This window comes from Columba livia, chromosome 1, assembly GCF_036013475.1.
Source record: "Columba livia isolate bColLiv1 breed racing homer chromosome 1, bColLiv1.pat.W.v2, whole genome shotgun sequence".
Lineage (NCBI taxonomy): Eukaryota > Metazoa > Chordata > Aves > Columbiformes > Columbidae > Columba > Columba livia.
In genome coordinates this window covers 204,973,643-204,999,554 of record NC_088602.1, presented here as the reverse complement: position 1 = coordinate 204,999,554, position 25,912 = coordinate 204,973,643, and the positions used below count along the sequence as shown (strand labels likewise).

The following is a 25,912-nucleotide window of genomic DNA, read 5'->3' as shown; positions in this document are numbered from 1 at the left end:
CGGTGGGCGCGGGTCAGGCAGCGCGGAGGGCAGCCCCGAGCGGGGTCCTGGCGGCGGGCGGGTCCGCTCGGGTTACCGAGAGGCTGCGGAGGCGGAAGTACCGGGGGGCGGGGGGGGGCGGGAATCGGTGCTACGGGGGGCGCGTCCCTCGGAGCCGGAGGGGCGGGGAGGATCACAGGATGTCAGGGGTTGGAAGGGACCTCGAAACATCATCCAGTGCAATCCCCCTGCCGGAGCAGGAACACCCAGATGAGGTTACACAGGAAGGTGTCCAGGTGGGTTTGAATGTCTGCAGAGAAGGAGACTCCACAACCCCCCTGGGCAGCCTGTTCCAGGCTCTGTCACCCTCACCGTGAATAAGTTTCTTCTCATATTTAAGTGGAACCTCCTATGTTCCAGTTTGTACCCATTGCCCCTTGTCCTATCATTGGGTGTCACCGAGAAGAGCCTGGCTCCATCCTCATGACACTCACTCGTTACATATTTATAAACGTTAATAAGGTCATCCCCCAGTCTCGTCCAAGCTAAAGAGCCCCAGCTCCCTCAGCCTTTCCTCACACAGGAGATGCTCCACTCCCTCCATCATCTTCGTTGCCCTGCACTGGACCCTCTCCAGCAGTTCCCTGTCCTTCTGGAACTGAGGGGCCCACAACTGGACACAATATTCCAGATGTGGTCTCCTGGATGATATTTGACCCTGAACGGTGCTTCCCTGGCCGTGCCCGTGCACGATTCGCTTCGTCGGCCCGCGTGGCATCACTGCGGTGGCGTGTTTTTGGTCGTGAAACGTCATGTCATGTCGTGTTGGTTGTCGTGTTGAGAGCGGCCCCTCTAAGGGGACCGTGCGGTGGCTGCCCTGGCACGGTGCTGCCTCATTTGTTTTCACTGTGATAAAATACTGGGAATAACAGTGGCATAATATAAACTTATTTTATAATTGATTATTTTATGATATCATGGTTTGTGTTTTGTAGTCTAAATGTATCTCTGCCTCGTCCTCTTGTCAATATCCTTGCTTGGCATCTGAAAGCATTTGACAACGGTAAATGTGGTTGCACAAAACTTTCCCAGTTTACTGGAAACATGCACGATCTGCGCGCCTGGGCACGGCTTGGCTGTTGGGAAACTCTGAAGTTTCCCAAGCTGGAAAAGCTGCCACAACATGGAGTTTCAGAGCACCGGTCTGGTATCCCTTTTACATTTAGACACCGGATTCTGCCAGAAGCTTTGTCTTAGTGCTGGGAAAGTGTTTACACCCCTCTAGACTTAACAAGGAGCAGACAGAAATATTTGGCCGTGACAGCAGGTGCAGGCCTGGATGTGCATAATGAGATTATTCAGCTGTTTAAGCCACCGTTTATTTGGAGGCAAGAGGCAGCCCAAATATAAGGCTCTGATTACTGATGCAGAGTTTTAAGTAGCCTCTGCCAGCTGGTACAGGACTAGACAGGTTAGGTTTGTTTTGGTTTGTTTTGTTTTTTTCCAGGAAAGAGCTCTCCTCCCTGGTTTCACTTCATTGCTTATTTTCCAGACACGTCTAAAAACCTCTGTCTGGAAAAGCTTGAGAGGACGAAAATCACGCTTGTTATTTACACAGGTCATTCAAGTGTCAAAGATTTTCATTCACTTGCCAAAATATCTTGAGTTGCTGGATTGATTAAACTGACGCACTAGAATGGAGAAGATCCGTGTGCTAAACAGAGAAAAAAAGGGGTTAAATGGGGACGGTAACTCCCTGTTAGTGTTGGAGCTTTCTTTTCCAAAGGCACCACTCCTGTGGCCTGTCAGTGGATCCCTCTGAATTATTCTTTGTTTTGGATCTGGTTCGAAAAAGGCAGACTCAGTGTTACATTAGGCTTAAGTATCAATTTCAGGGGAATTACGTCAAGAAATGTTGGCATTTTTTTTTTGTTTAAGCATATTGCTACTTTTCTAACATGAATAAAATCCACTATCACTAAAACTTTGAAAGGAAACAAAAGCGCCTGCTGTATTTATACCACATTCCCACAGAGCTAAGACTATTTTGGAACTATCTTTTGTAAGTGCAAGTAAATCCTGTTTTACCTTTGATATCTAAGAAAGCTTTTCCTTATGAAGTACCTGTTTCATTTGTGTACATACAAGTTTTCCTACTAACTTACCAAAAGAAGACCAAGTAGCTCCCATTTCCTGAGTCTCAAATATAAAGCATGTCTTTCATTTTGTTTTAATTCCTGAAGCTCTTCTTCCTCACTTTTTCAATATGTTTTCTCAATTACTGGCACCAAACATGCACACAGTATTCAGAGAAGAATCACAGTTGTGCCAAATACTGGCCTAATGTAGAGTCCGTAGGTGTACTCAGTATTTCCTTGCAGCCAAATCCAGACAATGATCTTTTTTGCCAAGTGAGCTGATATTCACATAACTTTTTCAGACCCATCTGTTTCATTCCCACGATTTTTAAACTTTTAGATTATTTATAGGCACTGTTTCCTGGAAAGCAGCTACGTGCATGTGTTTTTCAAGGTGTACAAACTCATGTCTCGTCCTCTTCAAATAAATCACATTTGCGTATGTCCAGTCCATCAAGACACATGGATCCAAGACCACCTCTCTTCACCACAGACCTCCAGCTGACAAACTTTGTCAGGACTTAATTTGTGGGTGGTTTTCTTGGGCTGAGATAACTGCTAAAGTGGCTAGGACTATAACCCCTTTAGCAACGCCCCCAGCTGATTATGATTTTCTATTTAAAGTACTGCAAGTTTAGATGTGCTAGGTAGTCAGGCACATACTGCTTGGCATATACAACCTTGATTTTGAAGCATTTCTAGTTTTCTTAGCCAGAATATCAGGTAGTACTGAGTCAGGCTCACACAGGTGTCTTCTCTAGGCCAGGATCCCTTGTGCCAGAAGAGTCACGCCAGGAGAGTCCCCTTGAAGAGTGGGAGCAGATTCCCTTGGCAACGGTGTTTCTGCTGGCACAGGTATCACTTTCTCACATTCAGACATGAGCCAAAGTCAACAAAACCTTTTATTGACCTAGGTATCGTTACAGGCAGGCTTTTACCACGTGTTACCATGTCCTACACAAGATGATGAAGCTGACAAAAGCCTGAAAAGTACTTTCAGTCTTCAATACCTAAATTTTGAATCACAGAAAAAAAAACAACAAAGGTGACTTGACAAGACATATATTCCATAAGCCCATGCTTAGATTTGATCAAACCAGTAAGTGAACTCGTATATACAAATATTCCATTACTTCTCCGAGATCCACATTGTATGGCTGAACCATCTCACTTAGTCCTTTTTAACTTTAGAAGATTTGTAATGTTCAAACCTATTCCTATCAGTGCTAATCAGGAAATATTCAACAAACAGTCTGCTTTAAAGCAAAACCACATTGATATCTGCTATTCGACTGATATTTGCTTAATCACTGTGGAAAAGTATTTCATCATCATGCAATCTGCCTGTACCATTTGTCTTTTTTTCCCTCAAGCACAGAATAGAAATATTTGACTATATCAGCTTTTTCTGCCTCTCTACCGTCAACTCTGCAAAATCACATAATGTTGCAACATTATTTTCAAGGTTCCTTTGTTCTAATAATACATTGAAAAAATCAATATTCAAAGCCACATTTCTACTATGCTTTACTCTGTTGGCCACATGTTACCTGTCCCATAGCTGGTCATTCACTTTTATTTTTCTCCCAAATTGGCTGTTATAAATCTTCATAAAACCAACCGTACAGGCCTCAAGAAACACAAGTGGCTCCTCTCCAAGGATGATGAATATCATAAAATCCCCAGCCAACTGTGGTGTCATAACTGATTCAGTTGCAAAATCCAGTTTCACCTGTTCCAAAAACACATAACCACGGTTTAATTTGAAGGAAAAAAGTACTCTTTGATTTCCCCGTTGTGAAGGCAATCAACCCTTCCACCAAGCCTGTGGAAAGGTAACTCGCCAGTAGCCCTTGTGCCTCCCAGGCCTGTATTCACACAAAGTTTACAGAGTCACAGAATGGTTGAGGTTGGAAGGGACCTCTGGAGGTCATCTGGTCCAGCCTTCCCCGTTCAACCAGGGCTACCCAGAGCCCATTGTCTAGTTGGCTTCTGAATATCTCCAAGGATGGAGGAGACTCCACAACCTCCCTGGGTATCCTGTTCCAGTGCTTGGTTACCCTCACGGTAAAAAGATGTTTCCTGATGTACAGATGGAGCCTTTGGTATTTCGATTTGTGCCCATTGCCTCTCGTCCTGTCACTGGGCACCACTGCAAAGAGCCCAGCTCTGTCCTCTTTGCACTCTCCTTTCAATTATTTACATGCATTGATAAGAAACCCCTGAGCTCTCTCTTCTCCAGGCTGAACAGTCCCAGCTTTCAGGCTTTCCTCATATGTGAGGTGATCCAGTCCCTTCATCATCTTCATGGCCCTTTGTTGGATTCTCTCCAATATTGTCTTGTTCTGAGGATCCCAGAACTGGTCAGGTGTGGCCTCACGAGTGCTGAGCAGAAGGGACCTGCTGGCAATACTTTATCTAATGTGGTTTAGGATACCATTTATCATCTTTGCTGCAAGCGTACAGTGCTGGTTCCTGTTCAACCTTGTGTCCTCCAGGACTCATGGGTCCTTTTCTGCCAAGATGCTTCTAGCCAGGCAGCCTCCAGCATGTACTGGTACATGGGATTGTTCCTCCTGATGTGCAGAACTTGGCTCTTCTCCTTGTTGAAGTCCATGAAGTTCCCATCAGCCCATTTCTCCAGCCTTTTGAGATATTTCTGAACAGCAGCATGATCCTCTGCTGCATCAGCCACACCTCCCAGTTTGGTGTCCTCTGCAAACTTCCTGAGGGTACAGTTTGCCCCATCATCCAGATTATTAGTGAAGGTGTTTAACAGGACTGGATGCACTACAGACCCTTGCGGTACACCGCTCGTTGCCAGCCTCCAGCTGTTGTGCCACGGATCAACAATGCTACAGGCTTGGGGAAGAGTGGATGGAAAGCTGCCTGGAGGAAAACGATCTGGGGGTGTTGATCAACAGTTGGCCAAATATGAGCCAGCAGTGTGCCCAGGTGGCCAAAAAGGCCAACGGCGTCCTGGCTTGTCTCAAGAACAGCGTGGCAAGCAGGGCAGTGATCATCCTCCTGTACCAGTCACTGATGAGGCCCCACCTTGAATCCTGGGGTCAGTTTTGAGCCCCTCACTACACAAAAGCCCGTGAGGTGCTGGAGTGAGTTGAGAGAAGGGAACGGAGCTGGTGAGGGGCTGGAGCACAAGTGTGATGGGAGCGGCTGAGGGACCTGGGGGGTTCAGCTGGAGAACAGGAGCTGAGGGGAGACCTTCTGATCTCTGAACTGCCTGAAAGGAGCTTGGAGCATGGAGGGGGTTGGTCTCTTCTCCCAAGTAGCAAGTGATAGGATGAGAGGAAATGGCCTCAAGTTGCACCAGGGGAGGTTTAGATTGGATATTAGGAATCATTTCTTCACAGAAAGGGTTGTCAGGCATTGGAACAGGCTGCCCAGGGAATTGGTAGGGTCGCCATCCCTCAAGGTGTTTAAGAGATGCGTAGATGAGGTTCTTGGGGACACAGTTCTGTGCTAGAGTTAGGTTATGGTTGGACTCGGTGATCTTAATGGTGTCTTCCAACCAAAATGATTCCGTGATCACCACCCCCTGGATCCAGCCGTTCAGCCAGTTTTCAACCCACCTCACTGCTCATCCCGCCCACCCATCAAGAGCTTGTCCATGAGCATCTTACGGGACACAGGCAGACAATATCCACCGCTCTCCCCTCATCTTCCGGGCCAGTCACTTCACTGCAGAAGTTCATCAATTTGGTCAAGCACGGTGCAGCCATGCCAACTACTCCTGATGACTTTCTTGTCCTTCATGTGTTTGGAAATGTTTTCACAGGCACCTGAAAACTTTAGATGAAGCTTTCAGATTTTGCTAAAGCTTTGTTTCTCTATCACTCGTGTCCTTTTTTGGCAGGATTTCCAGAAGTGATGAGGTTACTGTGTCTTTTCGCAGTCTAACCACAATCCAGCACACCATATACACAAGATTAAGTTTTGGAATGTTTCAGGATTGTTTAACAGGAAATTTAGGCAGCCTTTTAATAGGAAATACCAGGAGAGCACGATATGCTTCTGAAGTCGCTGAAAGGCGCAGAGAAGCGGCCTGGACACTCAGATTTAAGGGCTACACACACGGCCAAGCCCCTGAGGGACCAGCCAACCCAGGCCGCCTCAGGGCTCGGGGCGGGGAGCGGCGGGTCCCACCCCGCGCGGTTGGCGGGGCCGGCGGTTGGCGGTCGGGAGCGGGGCGGCCGGGGCGGCCATGGCGGCGGCGAGCGCCGTTCGCTGCGCTCTGTGGCGGGGCGGCCTGAGGCGCTGGTACCGCACCGAGCGGGGCGTCTACGGCTACAAACCGCGGAAAGCGGCGAGCGGGACACCGGCGGAGCCGCGCGGCGCCGGAGCGAGCGGCAAAGCAGGTCGGACACCCCCGTCCCGTTCCCAGCGGGGCTGAGGGGAGGCCGGCGGGGGTTCCTCGGAGCGCGGGGCTGCTCGTCCCGCCGTGGGGTGGGGGGAACCCGGGTCCGCGGCTCGGGCTGTGCTCGGCAGCCCCGCGCTCCCGTCAGGGAGCCGGCGGCTACGTGAGCTCTGAGGGGCCCAAAGTCCGAGGGCGTCGATCCGGAGCCGCCGCATCTCCCCGGGGCTCCGGGCGGGATTTCCCCGCTCTGCCCAGCCGGGGCCGTTGCCTTCGGTTCCCGTAAGGCTGCGGATACCTTGCCCAGCTCCGCGGGATAAAGAGGCTGTGAGCACGTCGAATGCTGTAATTCCCTCAGCATTGTGCTCCTGTGCTTCTTGTTAGGTAGAAGAGGGGTGGTTAGTAGGTCAGAGAGGTTCTCCTTCCCCTCTACTCTGCCCTGGTGAGACCACACCTGGAATATTGTGTCCAGTTCTGGGCCCTCAGTTCCAGAAGGACAGGGAACTGCTGGAGAGAGTCCAGTGCAGGGCAACAAAGATGATGAAGGGAGTGGAGCATCTCCTGTGTGAGGAAAGGCTGAGGGAGCTGGGTCTGTTTAGCTTGGAGAAGAGGAGACTGAGGGGTGACCTCATTAATGTTTATAAATATATAAAGGATGAGCGTCAGGAGGATGGAGCCAGGCTCTTCTTGGTGACAACCAATGATAGGACAAGGGGTAATGGGTACAAACTGGAACACAAGAGGTTCCATTTAAATTTGAGAAGAAACTTCTTCTCAGTGAGGGTGACAGACACTGGAACAGGCTGCCCAGGGAGGTTGTGGAGTCTCCTTCTCTGGAGACATTCAAACCTGCCTGGACACCTTCCTGTGTAACCTCATCTGGGTGTTCCTGCTCCGGCAGGGGGACTGGACTGGATGAGCTTTGGAGGTCCCTTCCAATCCCTGACATTCTGTGATTCTGGAGTTTTACCACTCACAAAAGTACCTGTGCCATGCGCCTATGTATTTTTCATATAGTGCTTGAACTAGCTAAGTACAGACAACTCTTCTCCTGTGGCAATAAGTGATACTTTTAGCTCAGTTCGATAGTAAAGCCAAACAATTTCAATCAGAAAACCAGGGTAGGAGCATCATCCTGGCATTAACACCTCAGGAGGCTCCGGTGGGAATTAAGCCTGTTGTGCAGAAGTGAAACTGGTTTGTCAGCTCCTGGACACCAAGTCCCATCACTAAATAGTCTCCTTTTAAAGCAAGGAAAGTGTTAACATATTTCTACATTCTTCTTAAAAATCGCTTTTTAATGGTTCTCTTGCCGAGAGTGTTTTTGGATAAATTATGTTGTGTTCTTCTGTTGTAGAACTCATTTGAGGAAATGACCTGTTTGAATGGGCTGACTGCATAAATGTAATACCCTGTTTCCCCAAAAGTAAGACAGGGGACAGGGTCTCATTTTAATTTTTGCCCAAAAAGATGCCTTTTAAAAACATGTTAAGCTGCCTGGACACTATTTAAATTGACTTTTTAATGAACTGTAACCAGGGCTTATTTTTGGAGTAGGGTTTATATTTCATGCATCCTCAAAAATCCTGAAAAATCATGCTAGGGCTTATTTTTGGGGTAGGTCTTATTTTTGGGGAAACTGGGTAGCAGGAGCAGAGTGTCAGCAGTGGAAATAAGAATGGCGGAGAAATAACTGTGAAATGGCCTCAGAAATTGCAGTGTTTTGGAGAATGAAAAGTCCTCAGACCTGGATACTGCCAGCACTGCGCCTTTTTTGGGCCGAAAAACCCCACGACACATGATGAATGCATTGTAAACTGGTTCCTGTCATTAATTTGTAGCAGATTCTGCTTGTAATATATTTTATTGGTTTGCAATTTATTGATCTGGTCTGTGGTGTGTGCTCAACGACAGTAATGTTATGTGCATGACCTTTCAGCCAGTCAAGTTTTGCTTATGTTGATAATTTTGTGACCTCGGTGCCTGCAACAGTGTGTTGCTGATGTCTATTGAAAAACACATTAACCTATTTGAATTTTTAGTACATCTGGCTCAGCACGTACAAATGCTGTTGGCTAATGGGTCTTGCAGACACAGACATTTTTTGAAGTCGTAGGTCCCGAATTATCCTTAAACCCCTATCTTCTTGTAATTCCAGCAAGGAACAGGGAGGAACAAGTGGTACAATTTGAGTTGGCTGAGGAAATCAGAGTTTGCACACTGATACTGTGCCATTCTTAAGTTGGCCGTACCCGTTGTAAAGAGATTCAAAGCAAAAGGAAGTAGCTTCGTATATGTTTACAGGAGCCTATGAGGGGAACTTGGGGGTAAATCTTGAGTGTACTTGCTTGAAAATCTGTTGGGTGAGCAGATTTAGCACTTTGATGGATGCGAGCTGTTGTGGAATGATATGGTGCAAGCAACATGCTTAGAAAAATTATCATTCCAGCCAGAACCTCGATGATTATGGACAGAATACTCTTATGTTGATGCTGTAAATGGATTAAATGTGAGCATGTGTGCAATGCTGTTCTACTTCCTTTTTTGGTTTTAGTTGACCATGCTCTTGCTCGTTTAATAACTGCATATGCTGAACATGGCCACAAAGCAGCCAAAATAAACCCACTGTTTGCTGGCCAAGCTGTCATGAACATGGTACCTGAAATCCAAGAGTTGTCAGAAGTTCTTCAAGGGCCTCTCATCACTACGGGTAAGTCTTCAGCCTTATCACAGCAAATTTTCTTCCTGGGTGATTTATTTAGATGCTGTGTCCTCTGCGGAAGAGCCAAATATTGAGTGGCGGTTCGATCAGTAATGAACCGTTGGTGGAAAAATGGTTAACTTCAGCCTACGTACGTGTTTGTTGCAGAAGTCATTGTAGAATGAGTGGCTACCTTCTAGCACCTTTGGAAACCATGAACGTTTTAACTTGGTCTTATAGCTTCTGAGGTTATTTATTAATTTGTTGTATTGCTGTAATGTTCTATGAGTTAGCATAATACTTAACACTGTAGTGAAGCTGCCAGAGCACAGGGGCAGAAGTCAGGACTTGTCTTTTCTTGGATCTCTTAGACTGGAGCTGTGGCCTTGAACAAAGGAGGGTCTTTCTCTATGCTTTGTTTTCTCCATCTGCCAAACAGGTCCTTATTTACTTGTAACGCAACTGGAATCGGAGCTTATGTCTCTGAGCCACAAGATACTGAGTGCCATACTGAGTCGTAAAAACAGTGATTTTATGTCATTCGTGGTAAATTCTTTCAGAAGGGTGTTCCGAGCACCTTACAGATAAGCATGAGACCCTCATATTAATAACAGTGAAGTGTGCTTATAAAAGATGTTCTTGAGTTTTCTCTTTAAATGGAGGAAAGGAAGACATTAATTTCTATGCTCAAAACGTTAATGTAATTGCAAAACAATGGTTTAAGTCTTTGTGCTTCCCCTTCCTCCTCCACAGTGGCTAATAACATTTATTTCCCACCAGGGCTTCTAAACATGGGAAAAGAAGAGGCTTCCTTAGAGGATGTGTTGGCTTACCTTGACCATATATACTGCGGGCATATTTCCATAGAAACAAGCCAGCTTTCAACTTTGGAGGAGAGAGAATGGTTTGCTAAAAGGTTTGAGGAGCTAAAACAAGAAACATTTACACCTGAAGAGAAAAAGCACTTGTGCAAACTGATGTTGGAGTCCCAGGTACCTTGTTCACTACTATAGGATTGTAATAGAGTTGTGGAGTCTGTCTCAAACCCTTTAGTGCTCCAGACATTATTAATGCAGAATAAGAACAATCGCTATCCTTGAAGGCTGTGAAGAAATACAAGATTTTGCCTGAAAAAGTGCAGTACACAATGCAGGAATCTCATTGGAGGTTGTTGCTGAGTTTACTTAGCATTCATTATTAAAACAAATAGCGCTACCATTTGATTTGTATTGATTACTTTGGAAATTATGTATAGGAAAATATTTCCAACCAGTTCCAAACTCAAAACGCTTTTAGAACTAATTAGAATATAGATTGTGTGGAATATATATTCTTGTAACATGTAATCTTTGTCACCTGGACACAAATAATGACCCTAAAAACCTGTGAGTAATCAGTCTTGAAAAGTACGATTCTCTTACGCTAATGTTCGGACAGCTTATATTAAATGTTACAGATGGAAATGCAAAGTTGGGCAGAGCTCTGTGAAATTTTATGCTCTCCTGTAGCTGTTCTATGTTTTCCTTTCACCCTCATGCTGATCCATTTTACTGCCTTTAAAGTATGATGCCTCAAGGTTTTGGGAGAACAAACCAGAGTTGGACTCAGGTGTTAGATATATAGCAATTGTAAATTTGCTGCTTTTCAGCAAAGGAACCTTTGTTCAATGAATTGTTTATGGAAGTGAAAGATTCATGTACTTGCAAAATGTGCAGAGAAAGTTTATTCCAATACTTCTGTACTGTGAAAAAAGTTATTTTTCTCCCCTTTTCTCCCTGTGTTATCCAGAAGGATGGAAAGGTAGAAGAGCAGGATCTGTGAAGGTGTCCCTGTTTCCAGTTTTCCAAGTGGAAGGAGTGTTAAATGTAATATTTACCAATGACTATACAGAAGTATATGGCATATTTGGTGTTTTTCGTGCCTCTTTGGCAGTTAGAGGAGTGTGTCAGTGATACAGGAGGTTGAAATCAGGACGCTGATGTATTCCATTTTGCTTTCTTTATGACCAGAACTGTACTTAAGACTGTAGAATTTAACCTTTTGGAGAGGAAAATCTGCTTCTATGTGTGATAAGTTTTGTGTGCATTATTCCTTAGAACTATATGTTGCTTAGCTAGAAGGTGTTCAGCAGTTGGCTCACGTCTTTGGCTATGGCTCAGTTCTTCCCTTCCCAGTCACAGATTTCATTTATTTTCAGTCTTAAATTGCAAAACACGACAGACACTTGCAGTGCTTCCAAAACTTTGTCACTTATGAGAGCTGTCTAGGAGCGGATGAATGAGGAGTGAGAGGAAAATGAAGTAAATATAGATTCCTTTATTTTCCTTTTCTCAAGCATTCTTCTACCTATGTACTAAGGACTATGTCTAATGCTAATGAAAATGAAACGCTGTGTTTCTCTAGCACTTTGCATCTCAGGATGGTTAAGGTTCATAACATAAAAGAACAGCATTCCTTAATTTCTACCTCAAATAGGTAAATTATCAAGGAATTTGTAAATTGCTCTGGTGTTATGTTTCTTCATGCATCTCCTTCCATGTTAGGTAGAGACAATTTGGTCCTCAGTCCAATGTTTTTCTGCATAAGAGGAGATTTCTTGTAGTCCTCATACCTTCTGGTCTTAAGCTGTGTGAGTGAAGAATGAGCTGAGACTTTCAAGGGGTATGCTTAAGTTTGTATGCCTTAAAGGTACAAAAATAAATCACATTTCAATTTAATAAACAGAAGACTGCTGCTTGAAATAGCCTCATAGCGAAGGTCTCCTGTTTTTAATAGGAGTTCGATCACTTCTTAGCCACGAAGTTTGCCACAGTGAAGCGGTATGGTGGTGAAGGAGCGGAGAGCATGATGGGTTTCTTCCACGAATTGTTCAAGATGTGTGCGTACAGCGGTGTGACGGATATCATCCTTGGAATGCCTCATCGTGGAAGACTTAATCTTCTTACAGGTTTACTTCAGCTTCCACTTGAGGTAAGAGACATACAATCTTATTGACAGTTGCTCTGTGCCTAATTTATTTGCAATGAAATAAAACCCTAGAAGTTTGTTGTGTTGTGAGTGCTGAAGCAATAAAACATTACCTGTGTGAGAGCGTATTCCCTTCTGTCAGCACCTCAGCCAGATCTTTGTGGGAGATTGTTAACAAGAACTCTGAAGAAGTTCTCTTTATCTGTTATCCATAGCATCCTTGCAATTTCAGGAATAGGAGAGCATACAGTTCTGTAAATGTTTTGATTTCATTGTGTTAGTGAATCCTAAAGTCGTTGGTCTCTCCTCCCAAGTAAAAAGTGATAGGACAAGAGGAAATGGCCTCAAGTTGTGCCAGCGGAGGTTTAGATTGGATATCAGGAAAAATTTCTTCATGGAAAGGGTTGTCAGGCATTGGAACAGGGTTCTTAGGGAACTGGTGGAGTCACCATCCTTGGAGGGGTTTAAACGGTGTTTAGATGTGGTTCTTAGGGACGTGGTTTACTGCTAGAGCTAGGTTAGGTTATGGTTGGACTCGATCTTGAGTGTCTATTCCAACTGAAGTGATTCTGTGAAAGGGGATTTAACCAAATTTGTTTCCATGCAGCTCATGTTCCGTAAGATGCGTGGTTTGAGTGAGTTTCCGGAGAATTCAGCAGCCATTGGGGATGTTCTCTCCCACCTGACATCTTCTGTGGATCTCGACTTTGGTTCACACAGGCCTGTGCATGTCAGCTTGCTACCTAACCCCTCACACTTAGAAGCAATCAATCCAGTGGCCGTGGGCAAGACACGAGGAAGGCAACAGACTCTGCTCGACGGAGATTACTCCCCAGAGAGCTCCGCACAACCTGGAGACAGAGTTATTTGCCTGCAGGTATTTTGCTCGCAATTTGTAACTGATCTTTGTAAGACTTCTTTGACTTGCGTATGAAGTGGTATTTATAGAAATATCAAAAAAAACCCTGAATAAACTTAGAATATCAAGAACTGGGATCTCTTTATGGAGAAAGATGAGAGAAAGGAAGATTTCCAGGTGACATGTTTGATGATACTGGCATTTAAACAAGTTCACTTCTAAGATTTTTTTAAGAACTGGTTCTGATACCTTCCTTTATTTTAATATGACTCTGCATTGAGAGCCATGTGTGCCTGTCCTCACAGACCACTTTTGCATTTAAACCACCACTGTTAGCTTTCTTTTAAATGGGTTTGGAGAAGAGTTATCAACAAGCTTGCAAAGCATACAAGGGGGTTTAGCATTTTTTCATTTGTCATGGTACTGTTGAAGAAAGTCTGCTGGAATCAGTTTTTACTCCCTGAACTGTCTTTTATAGCTGTGAAGGCAGTCCTAAATAATCAGTGAAGGTGGCCACTCTTCCACCTCCTCAGTTAAAAAAGTCTGGCTTAATGAGTTATGGTTTTGATTTTGCTGTTCCTCCAGTGTTTTCTAATGAGACTTTTCCATCTTTTTCCCTAACGTAGGTTCATGGCGATGCTGCTTTCTCTGGGCAAGGGATTGTTCCTGAAACATTGACCCTCTCTAATCTACCGCATTTCAGAGTTGGTGGGAGCATCCATTTGATTGTTAACAACCAGCTGGGCTATACCACTCCTCCAGAGCGAGGAAGATCATCTCTGTACTGCAGTGACGTTGGTATGTATAGTTAATCAGAAGGAAGCTTGGCTGTTGTGTCATTCACAACTCCAGTGTGAATATACTATTCTGTGGCCTTTTTATAGCAAGTGCCTATCAACTCTAGGGAGTTAGATTAATATATCTCCATTCTCATGATAGCGTAGAAATTAAAATTATTGTTGATTATTACCTCCTACTAGCAAAAATTCAGATGCTGGAAATACGCCCTCCCCCGTCTGCTTTATGGCAAAGACCAAATATCAAGAGAAAATCTTGTCACATTTTTACAGGATAAAATATTTGCAAAATTTCTGTGAAGTCTTTATAACTCATTTAATTTCTGCCATATCATTGACAGCTTTTAAAAATATATTGTGTTGGAGTGTATAATAAACATATTTTAAAAAGATCTTGTTAGATTTAACCAAAATTATTCCAGTGTGGTTTTGGAGCAAGATTTGTAAGTCAAATACTCCTTCGTTTTTCTGGTGTGTTTGTTGTCAGGTGAACTTATGGAGCTTTTAATTAAAAGATGAGGTTAATGCTATTTCTAAGCTTAAACTAGAAGTGTTTTTGATTTGGACTGGTCTTTCTTAGTGATAAGCAGATGTATAGTAATCAGCAAGATCAGAGACATAGTAGTTAGTTCCCTTGTGTATGTCTCCTAGAATTAAAAATACACTAATATATGTTTTTAAGACTCAACATCAAGTGTTTGTGTTTGTCTTACGTTTTCTTCAAATGGAATTGGTAGGTTCATTAATTCTGATAAGGCAGATAGTGTATGTTGCTGCTTTTTACCTGGGCTGGTTTAGTGTTGTGGGTTTGTTTTTTGTTGTGGTGGTGGAGTTTTTTGGGGAGGAAGGGGGATGTGTATTTGTTTGGTGGGGTTTTTTTTCCATCCTTAGTTTTCCTTTCTTCTTACCTGATCAGTGCGGGGCAGCGTTACCCATTTGAGCTTCAGGATTTGGCTAGGGAGGGAAACTTGATGTGAGTCAAGAAAGGCTTGAAGCATCTTAATCTCCCAGAATCTGGAAAGATAAAGTACAAGAGGATCACTCTGTTCCTGGGAAGATTTGCAGCCAAATTGTCATACAGGAGAGGGTGTTAAGATGTTTGAATTGCACAGCATTGTCTTTAACAAAGAGACCTTTCTGCCTGGAGGAGCAATGGACAGAATAACTACTAACAAGGGAGGAGATTGTTTCTGGCATATATGAATTCATAGAAGTGACAGTTTAGGATAAGAAAGAAACAAAACTCAGTTTTTGTTTGAAACAGAAGCAATCAAGTCATTCCCTCCCATTCCCAGCGAACTTCCATCCAGATTAAGAAGACGTGGGAACTATGTATAGAAAGTCTTCTGGGAGTTTACTGCTGGTAGAGAAGTTCTGTTCAAACTGTGACAAATACAACGGGTTGGGTTAATTGCCCTTTCTCTTGAGGGAGACTCCTACTCCTTACCCCAGCTCTCATCACAGAGAGCATCTGTTGTAGATTTGTTTTTGTTAAATACACTTCACATGAGTTGTTGGTAGTTTTCAGCAGAGTAGGTGGGTGTTTATTTTCTTTTGAAGGCATTGATGTGATTACTGTTGTTATGTTTTGAATCCCTGGGCAGGTAAAATTGTCGGATGCGCAGTTATCCATGTGAATGGGGATGACCCTGAAGAAGTTGTCCGTGCCACGCGGCTGGCTGTCGAGTACCAGCGCCAGTTCCGCAAGGATGTAATAGTGGACTTGCTGTGCTACAGACAGTGGGGCCACAACGAGCTTGATGAGCCGTTCTTCACCAACCCCAGCATGTACAAAATCATCAGGTAAGGGAAACACCGCCTGATGGCAGAACCCAAAAGGTACCAATTCAGTATTGCCTGCGGCTGTAATAGAAGTCTCTGTATATTGAAGATCCTTTGCTGTACCGACAAGTCTTTGTAAGTGTAACTACACTGTCAGGAGCCAGTGACTAAGGTGTGTCTGCTAATGATGTGTTAATGAAGGTAACCATTGGTATTGGTTCTTGAATATGAAGCTTGATGCCTCGTGGGGGAACAATCTTGCACGTATCCCTTAGATTTCAAATTCATTATTGTGATAGTAATCACAAGACAAAGTTGTCTTTTGTGTGCTAGAGGGAAGAGTAGATAGTGTGGGAGGGTGAGCAGGAAGACTGTGTGATGTCTGTCTTGTCTTTGCCTGGTACTGCTCGTTCCAATGGAGACTCCTCTTCATGAGCACTTAAATGTATTCAGGTTCCATCTTTATCCCCAAAGAAAAATGCAGATGAAATGTTTTGGCCAATGAATCCTGGTATTTTAGGTGAAGGATTTATGGAACAGTTAGCTTGATGGAATGGTTGGCTCCTCTTATGAGGGGCGGCTGGGGGACTGGAGGGGTTCAGCCTGAAGAACAGGAGGCTGAGGGGAGACCTTCTTGCTCTCTGCAACTACCTGAAAGGAGGTTGTAGCATGGAAGGTGTTGGTCTCTTCTCCCAAGTAACAGGACGAGAGGAAATGGCCTCAAGTTGCACCAGGGGAGGTTTAGATTGGATACTGGGAAAAATTTCTACCCAGAAAGGGTTGTCAGGCATTGGAACAGGCTGCCCAGGGAACTGGTGGAATCACCATCCCCGGAGGTGTTTAAAAGGCTTTCAGACGAGGTTCTTAGTGACATGGTTTAGTGCCAGTGTTAGGTTATGGTTGGACTGGATGATCTTGAGGGTCTCTTCCAAGCGAAATGATTCTATAACTCCCAGCTAATACTGAAATCCTACTGTCAGTTTGTCTGAAGAAAATACGCACAACAGCACAGAGTCAGTCTTTAGTGGTAGGTTTTTTTGACTTGCTTTTACTTGTAATTGCCAACTGCAGGCACTTCTTTTCTTTTTTTCAATTTTTAAAAAGTTTTAGTAAAGGACAGTAAATCACATATCCAAGTTATTATATTTCTGGAAATGCCAAGAAAGCAAACTTGATGCAAAAAAGTATAATGCGCCAGGACATAATTTTAGTTTTCCATGGTACCTGACAGTAATAAGGTGGTATTTCCTTGGTCTGCAGTGACGCTGTTTTCAGGTTTAATGTCTATGGGGTTTGATTCTCTCCCTGACAGATCCCGTAAGAGTATCCCAGACACATATGCAGAACACCTCATAGCTTCTGGGCTCATGACTGAGGCTGAAATATCCGACATAAAGACGACGTACTATTCTAAACTGAATGATCATCTTGCCAACATGACTCTGTATAGTCCACCTCCGACCAACCTGCAGGCTCACTGGAAAGGCTTGGTCGAGCCTTCTGCAAAAATCACCACTTGGGACACAGGTATGCCCGTGCCGCTGCTGCAGTTCATTGGAGTCAAGTCCGTAGAGGTGCCCGAAGAACTTGAGGTGCACAGCCATCTTCTGAAGACCTATGCACAGGTCAGTAGAGCATAATGATGCTTCTGGTTCCCTTGCTCAAAGATGTGACTTGTTACGGGAAAAACTCTAAACACAGCGAGGCTGCCAGTTAGAGAATAGCATAATGTTCTCTAGGAAAAACAGCTCGTGATCTTTTTTCAGGCTGAGATTATGCCATTTTTCCTCCAGTTTTGGAGAAAGATATGTCCTCTCCCACAAATCTGACCGTAACTTAATTTTGTTATTTCAACAATATATTGTTGCAATGAAGAATAAAGCTCATAGAAAATACAGTTTATTATTCTTACAAATAATAGAAACTATTACGATAAATTACTGTCATTTATATACTCCATAATTATAATGAATACTTTGTGTGAGAATGAATCAGGAACTTGGTAATAGTGTACACAGTTTCTAAAGCCAGTAGTGAGTGTTTATTTTTATATATATGAGCATAAGCATACACATGTGGCTGAGTTTGACAGTCAGTTTTCAATAGCTTCTAAGTTTGTGTGCAATAACTGTATTGGTTTGGGTTTGTGAACATTTCCCTCTGATGAATGATGATGATGCGCAGGTGTCTAGTTGGCAGCTATAGAGAGACCCTGAGTTGGGTATTTCAGAAGCCCGATGTTCTTGCCTTCCCAGTTCAAGGCAAGAACACCACAGCTGCGTATGAGCATTTATCTGCAGCTCTGCAGGCCAAAACGGGAGAATTCTGGAAACTGAAACTCTTACACCTGATATCTTTCCTCATTGCTAACCAGACAAACCAAAAGTCTGCCAAGAGCACGCTCTGTGCTGTTTCAAGATTTTTAATATTTTTAGACTAAGATCTAATTTGTCAATCCATGGTTTGTTGACTGGCAAGTGAACGTGTGTGTCATCCGTGGTTCTGTGGTCCTCAGGGCAACCTTCTTTGGGATGTGCTGAAATAAGAGAGCATGGATTCCAAACCAGCCTACGTCTGCTGCAGGAATATAGCATTTCTCTCTGTAGCGGTTCTGTTTTCCTAGCTTCTAATAATGATCTATGCCATAAAAAGAGATATAGAAGAGAAAAGGCAAAGTAATAACTTTTTCTTGTTTACTTGTTTAGTCAAGAGTTCAAAAAATGGAGGAAGGAAAAAAGCTGGACTGGGCAACAGCTGAAGCTTTAGCATTTGGTTCCCTGCTGAGCCAAGGTAAGAGGCAATCAGACAGCAGACAATAAAATATTTTTGCTTTGATGGCAATAAAGTAGAACATTAGACTTTTTAGGTGTTTTCAAGTCCAAAGATTGATACGATGTATAAATTTGACAATTTGCATTTGCACGATACTAAGAGAAAGTAAATCTGAGTTCGCTATGTTGCTAATAAATATTAGTGACAAATGTAGATTGGGTACTACATGTCTTCAAAGAATTGTTGCTCCCTTTCAACCCTCAAAATATGTTGGTGCTTAGTGCTAAGCACATGAGTAATGCAGCTGACATCAGTGAGGCCTCCCATAAACTTACCTCGAGCGTGTTTCATGCTACAATTTCTTTTCTGTCCCCTTTGGCCTGATTTCATGCCTTCATTTATATATGATACAGGATGCACATGTTTCGCAGTTTGCTTCAGTAAATTGAACCACTTACCACAAAATAATTCTTGGCTGCAGAGAGGAGAAAAGAGAAACGTCTGAGCATCTCTCAGATGTGCTTGTGAGTTGGAGCTGCTGCTGGTTAAATATTCCATCTTGGATTTGACGTTGCTGATGTGGGAAAGACTTAAGTAATATTTTAGAAGTGAGGAGTTGCTGTTCTGCAGGTTTTCTTCTTACATGACTTGCTAATCCAGTGTTTTGTTTATTGCTTGGCAAGGGTTTAATATCAGACTAAGTGGACAAGATGTTGGCAGAGGAACCTTTAGCCAACGACACGCGATGTTGGTTTGCCAAGAGACGGATGATACGTACATTCCTCTGAATCACATGTCCCCAGACCAGAAAGGTTTCCTAGAGGTAGGTTCTGTAGTCCATGAGACAACCTTCTTCAAGTTGAGCTGAAACAATGCGTATTTTAAAGCTGCCGAGACATATGTACGTAGCCTGTATATTCTGGCAAACCCCAGATAAAGAGACATAAAACTGTCAGGGCACGGCCATTTTTGGGGTCTTTACAAATTTAACAAGGGGTTTTGCTTTTCCTTGCGAGATCAGCTATTACTCTTTCCACCTCCGTGTCTTCATTCAAAAGAAAAAAGAGGTGACCGTCAATTGTGTTTAGGAATGCATGTCCCCAGTGTGCCTGGTTCCAAAGGTTCTTAACACTGGGTTGTCTTCCTCCTCACCAACCCCTCCCAATAATTTCCTTTTGTTAGGTGAGTAACAGCCCCTTGTCTGAAGAAGCTGTGCTTGGTTTTGAATATGGAATGAGTATTGAGAGCCCTAAGTTACTGCCAATTTGGGAAGCTCAATTTGGAGACTTCTTTAATGGAGCCCAGATAATATTTGACACTTTCATCTCTGGAGGTGAGTGTATAAGGAGCTAACATATTTAAAAATTAATCATTTGTAGTAAGTGCATTTTTAGAAAATTCTTCATCTTTAAGGTAAAAGGGCAACATGTTGCAAAAAGAATTCTGTTTTCTCAAGAAGTTTTGTGAGCTTGCCTGTGTGGTCCTGACTTCTAAGCAGCTTTTCTCTGACGAGAATCCATCTAAAATCCTTGGCAGAAGACAGTAATTCCAAAGGACAGTTGATTATATTAATGGACTTTTTTCCTTCACCTGTCACAATAAATTTATTTTACTCTGTTTATGTATATTTGATACCTTTTTAGGCTGTACTTTTCCTGCTTGAGGCATCAGAAACATTCCTGAAGCAATACAGAAGGAAAATAATGATTATTTAAATCCCCACAATAGCGCCTTACAAACAACCTCTCATTTTGACTCTAGCATGTTTTCAGAGTGCTCAGATACTGCAAAAAGGCCTCTCTGAGCTGGAACATGCTGAGAAAATGCTAAGATGGATTTCTAGAGTGGAATTCCTTGTATGTAAGCATCCAGAATTTTGGCATCTAGCCTCAGCTAGGCCTCTGCACTTCCTCTATAATCACAGATGGAAATTCAGAGTCCCTCTTATCCCATCCGTCCTTAACATGTATTTGAGGCTGGGATGAATTATCTTCTGGGTTTAACTGTAATCCCCTAAATAGCGCAGGAGGTTTGGCAGAGCACAGGGAAATCGCCTGTGGTTCGCACTGCAGCGTTAGCTGGGACTGGCTCACAGGTTGCTGCCGGGATCATGCCTGCAGATGACCAGATGACAAGGATGTGCAGAAAATATGTAATGAATTACGGTTAGGGGTTTTCTCACTGAAAATAATTACCTTTGAGGGCCTATGTTAGTCAGGAGAACAATTCCATTAAGAGGATTCTTACATACTGTGGTGGTTGTTTAGACTAAGATTTAAAGTCTTCACCATGTCACATGTTCCACATGGAGGCTTAAGTCTTGTGGAAGCCCAAAGTTACAGGATAATTTCAGCAACTTCATACCATCTTCTGCATGCTGTTTCACAGTTGCCAATCTCATGGTAAAATGCCAGCAGCATTGTGTTTAATTATGTGGAAATTAACTATTATTTTCTCCTGAGTAGTTTATGCAAAATAATATGTGTTTTGGGCTATAAGTTCTGTAGAAATTATTGTTTCTTTCTTTCCTCCTCATTGTGTGTGTTTTAGGTGAGGCCAAATGGCTTCTGCAGAGTGGGATAGTCATTCTTCTTCCCCATGGCTATGATGGTGCAGGCCCTGAGCACTCGTCCTGCCGGATGGAACGATTCTTACAGGTACCGTGCTGAACCTCTCAGATTCACATATCCCCCAGCACAGCACCAGCAACCAGTGCTCTGGGAGTCCTGTCACAAAATTCCAGATCCCAGTGTACAGGCCAGTGACATCAGGAACTGGGGACTTATCAGTATCGTACCATCGCAGTGAGACAGGAACAGGGACTGGGATGAAAGTGGAGGAAGAAAGGGGACTGTGATGAGAAGGCGCAGGTCTGGAAGTCATGGGGAAACAGCTTTGGTTTAAATGCTGCCGCAACAGCTCTGGTGCAAGACTCTGGTTGAGCCTTGTAATAAATGCTGCTTGTTCCTGTTGCATCTCTGTCACCTGCCCAAATGGGTGTGTGGTAACTTCATCTCTCTGGTGACCAGTGACAGAACTAGAGGGAATGGCAGGAAGATGTGCCAGGGGAGGTTTAGGTTGGACATTAGGAAAAGGTTCTTCACCCAGAGGGTGCTGGACACTGGAACAGGCTCCCCAGGGAGGTGTCACAGCCCCAAGCCTGACAGTGTTCAAGAAGAGACTGGACAACACCCTCAGACACATGGTGTGAACTGTGGGGTTGTCCTGTGCAGGGACAGGAGTTGGACTCGATGATCCTTGTGGGTCCCTTCCAACTCCAGACATTCCATGATTCTATGAAATTTTGTAATGTGAGATTTGCCCTAGTGGGATGTGCTTCAGTATTGCCTAATGTCTTTTTTCTTCATTGCTGCTCTTCAGCAATGTCACTGTACCACAAAATGAGTCCAGTAGCAAGACACAATTGCTGAATTGCAAATAGGAGAGCTCTGATGAACTCTTATTGTAGAAAACATTTTGGGAGTTGGCATCAGAAACAGGCGTCTGCCCTCTGGTGCAAACCACTCACAGATCTGTGCACTCTGCACAGAGCATACAAACAGGACACTGGGCACTATTAATATCAGTTAGTAAATCTGTGGCACATTAAAAAAATCCACTATTGTGCCCTTCTGATGCAGTAAGTAAATAAAAGCCTTTTCATCTGAGTGATGGCTTGGGGAGGTGTTAGCAGCATGTTTAGAAGGGTGCTACCCCTCTGATGAAGGAGTCACGACCTATCTGCTGTTAGAAAAACTCATGCCCTGGTTACAGTGTGCTAGAAGGAGGCAGTTCAGCTATAATCTTGGCAGTTAAATGCTAAAGCCATTTCTTCTCTGAAGTTGTTCATCCCTTGCAATCGATGTCTGACTCGGTATATTTGCTCTTACATTCTTCTACTAGTCAGCGTGCCTAATGTGCCTGTGTTCTGTCTTGCATGTTTAGCTTGCTGTTTGCTTCTTGACAAGGTATTGCTGTCTTCCCCTTACACAGATGTGTGACAGCTCAGAAGAGGGGGTCGATGGGGACCAGGTGAACATGTCAATTGTGCATCCCACCACCCCAGCACAGTATTTCCATTTACTCCGGCGGCAAATGGTCCGAAACTTCAGGAAACCTCTCATTGTTGCTTCTCCCAAAGTGTTACTCAGGCTCCCTGTAAGATTAAAACTTTATTTTTCTTTTTTTTCCCCCTCCCTCCTCTTCTTTTTCTGTGTTCTCTTCCCCTTTCTCTTTGTTCTTCCTCTGTGTTCTCTCTCTGTTTTGGGGTCAAATTGATGGAATTTTGTCTGCTTGGGGCAGGAGAGGTTGAGAATTAAAGCTGTGGGGAGGTGAGCTAGAAGCAGCATTGATTCTAGGTCTGGTGGTGTTCCTGGGAATCTTAGCATCCCACCGTTCATCTGTGGGAGTGGGAATGGGAGCGAGAGGGAAGTTTGCGTCTTTTGTACTTAAAACCCTGTCTTGGTCTCCTCTCCTCAACTCTGGCTTGAGGGAAAATGCAGTTCGTTTTGGTAAGTCCCAGCTCTCCCCCATGCAGGCTGCTGTATCAAGTTTTGAAGAAATGGCTCCAAGGACAACTTTCAAGCCTGTCATTGGTGACTCCTCCGTAGATCCTAAAAGGTAACTCTGCTTTCTTAGAGGAAAAGCTCAGACAGGATGTCCTGTCCCCTTCCACCCAACAGCTCACGTGTGAGGTGGCATGAAAGAGGTGACTTTTGGGGGGAAAATGTTTTATGATGGGTGACTTAGTTTTATTTATTTTTCTCCTTGTCTTCTGCTTACTTGTTGGTAGTTACTGCATCTGCAGAACAGTAAAGTGTTCAGGCTTTCAGCTGTTGCCCCAGGGGGAGGCTGTGACCACAGTCTGATGGGTGCTATTCTGCACCTCACCCTGTATATAACAGTCAGCATGAGCAGCTGTTACCTGAAGAGATGCAGAATTTTTGTTCTGGTGTTGGAATACCTGAGCTGATGAAGTTAAATTAGGGTAATAATAAATTTTGTATATATATATATATACATATATATATATGTATCTCCCTCCCTTCAGTTATTGTGGAGAATCCTATTTATAATGGGCAATTCTGGCCTTCACTTTTTTTGCTCCTAAGGTTCTTATCTTGTCCTTGCCCCGGTAGTACCCGAGTCCGACAGCATCCCTGATGTTTGCATCCTCACCCACAGACAAAAGGCTGGAAATATCTCAGCATCTTGTTTTTTTAGGTGGGAAGGTGAGGCAGAACGGGTGAGTTTTCTCTCCTCACCTTTGTCCAGTAAAAGTAGGCAGCCAAGACCTCTCTGATTGCTGGAGGGTTTTGCGCATCTCCAGCAGGCAGTTCCTCTTTGACTTGGGAAGGAATTGTCCTCTGGAGGTACTTCTCTTGCTCTCTGGTTTGTTTTCTGTGGAGAGTGCACAGATCACTAGCTTTGACAAGGTGTTTAATTTTTAGACAGTTAAAGCTAAGAGAGATGAATTCCATGGTAAGGTAACTTTCCCACGATTACTGACGAAACAGGCCCTGGCATAATGTGCCCAGCTGTTGGAGGGGAGTGGGAGGGAAGGGAGTGCAAAGAAGAGAAAAGGTGTCTAGGGTAGCAATTTAGCTTCATAAAGTTGTCTTTAAATTTTGGTTGTTTTTATTGCATATATGAAACCATTCTGGATAGAGTTTCTGTAAAACACTGACCTTGGAAACATTTGTGTTTTCTTTAGTGTCACCCAAGTAGTGCTCTGTTCCGGTAAGCATTACTATGCTTTGGTGAAGCAAAGAGAGACGCTAGGAGAGAGACAGCACAACACAGCTATCCTGAGACTTGAAGAACTGTGTCCTTTCCCCCTAGAAGCTCTACAGCAAGAGTTGAGCAAATACAGCCATGCCAAAGGTCAGCCAGATTTTTACCTTTTTTGGTTCTAGACTCTTTGAAGTATTGAACTGAATCTGTTGCCTGTCTGTTGGGATGAAGAGTTGTAGTGGCTTTTGCCTCTTCACTTCCCCCCTATCCATCTAGTGTATCTGGAGTGAGATAATACAAATGTTTACCACTTGTCCAAAAAGAACTTGTCTCTCTGCTATTGTTAGCTTCCATAAGGTACTACTAAAAGTTTGAGTGAACCATTTGCAGCATTTTTTGCATTGTTTTTTGCAGTCCAGTCCTCTCAGTAGCATTTGAAAACCGCAGTACAAAAGCAGAATATCCCCACAGTATTATCCTAGTGGTGGACATGCTTTTGGTTTGATTTCAGCAAACTGTGACCTGCAAGGGAATTCCATCTGGCAAGCCTTCATTTCAGAGATAGTGTCAAGACAAAAAAGGCAGAGATGCTACCAAAGTAAAAGCTTCTCTTGAGCTGTTGGAAAGACGAATACGTGCATTTATAATGTACCCTTCTCCTTCATTTAGCCTATGTTTGGAGTCAGGAAGAACCACAGAACATGGGTCCATGGTCCTTTGTGTCACCACGGTTTGAAAAACAGCTGGGGGTTAAGGTAAGATGTCCCCATGGTGTTTAGTTTTTGAAAATGAAGTTTGAAGTTCTTCTTGAATGCAGAATTCTGTGATGCTTGCACAAAAATCTGCTCCTGATGCCTAAACCAAATGTGTGCTCTAATTTAAGCTACCTATGGTCTTTATAGCACCATTTAGTGGTGATGAGCAGGACTAGAGCTTTCTTTTACCAGGTGTTTAGTCTAAGTAGGGAGAATGATGAAAGATTCCAGGTAGGAAACACAACACTTGAAGTGAGTAGGAGGAGAATCCAAAGCTGCTGTTTGCTGTGGCAGATCGTGCACTATAATGTTTTTGGAGCCAGGATCTTTGGGAGATGGGGGATAACTTCTTGCATTACTGCCAGCTGGAACTGCCCAGCATCTGACAGTAGATATCAACGTGACATCAGAGGTCCTCAAGATGTGATCCTATGCTTGTGCTTCATTAATTATTTCCTCCTGACTCAAATTTCAGCTCCGTCTTGTGAGCAGACCTCCTCTACCAGCCCCAGCAGTTGGCATTGGAACCCTGCACCACCAGCAGCAGGAAGACATTCTTACCAACACATTTATCTAAGTTTTCAACGGACAGACTACTCCTGCTGTCTGCCAGTCATGTTTGGTGGCTCCTCCTATGAAGAAGAACAAAAGCTGGACCCTTAAGACTCTCAGTTCTCTGAAACGGGAAAGAAGAATGGAACAAGTACTGTAATGATAAAGCAATTTTTTCATGTAGGGGAATACCTAAAGATGAGAGGTGATGCCTGTTTCTCTAGATACTTCTTATTCTCTTGTAGTATTTTCTAAAGAATAACTTTTTAAAGTTAAAACCAACCAACCAAACCCCCCAAAAACAAAAAAATAAAACAGTCCAGGGGGCAGATAGGTGAGGTGGCTGTAAAATACCTGATACCACCTTTCTTACCTGCACTTTCTTACCATCCCTGGGATGGTACCTGTGTGGAAACAGTTCCTGTTTCTGTTTCCACAGAATTGTTAGTACAGTTTGGTCGAATAAATGTCTCCCCATGCCTGGGGATGAGCCATTTCTATAGCA

At 43.7% G+C, this 25,912-nt stretch overlaps 1 protein-coding gene and 1 long non-coding RNA gene across 4 annotated transcripts in view; both read left to right on the top strand.

Moving 5' to 3' along the window:
- LOC135578323 (uncharacterized) overlaps positions 1-25,912 on the top strand; it is a 262,971-nt gene that overhangs the window by 208,799 nt on the left and 28,260 nt on the right. The gene's annotated exons all lie outside the window — the stretch shown is intronic.
- On the top strand, positions 75-25,912 carry DHTKD1 (dehydrogenase E1 and transketolase domain containing 1). 3 transcript variants are annotated; one of them, XM_065050126.1, is made up of 18 exons: positions 75-275; positions 2,879-2,972; positions 9,044-9,199; positions 9,971-10,182; positions 11,966-12,160; positions 12,765-13,034; positions 13,643-13,814; positions 15,418-15,616; positions 16,908-17,220; positions 18,301-18,385; positions 19,051-19,190; positions 19,550-19,700; positions 20,918-21,024; positions 22,361-22,525; positions 22,905-22,987; positions 24,081-24,250; positions 24,770-24,855; positions 25,331-25,912. In XM_065050126.1, exons 3-18 carry the CDS (start codon positions 9,136-9,138, stop codon positions 25,430-25,432), a joined length of 2,514 nt encoding a protein of 837 aa, XP_064906198.1. In that variant the 5' UTR covers positions 75-275; positions 2,879-2,972; positions 9,044-9,135; the 3' UTR covers positions 25,433-25,912. The 3 variants fall into 3 exon arrangements, with proteins under 3 accessions (XP_064906198.1, XP_064906200.1, XP_064906197.1); XM_065050128.1 differs by lacking the exon at positions 2,879-2,972 and having other exon boundaries at positions 103-275; XM_065050125.1 differs by lacking the exons at positions 75-275; positions 2,879-2,972 and adding an exon at positions 6,292-6,493.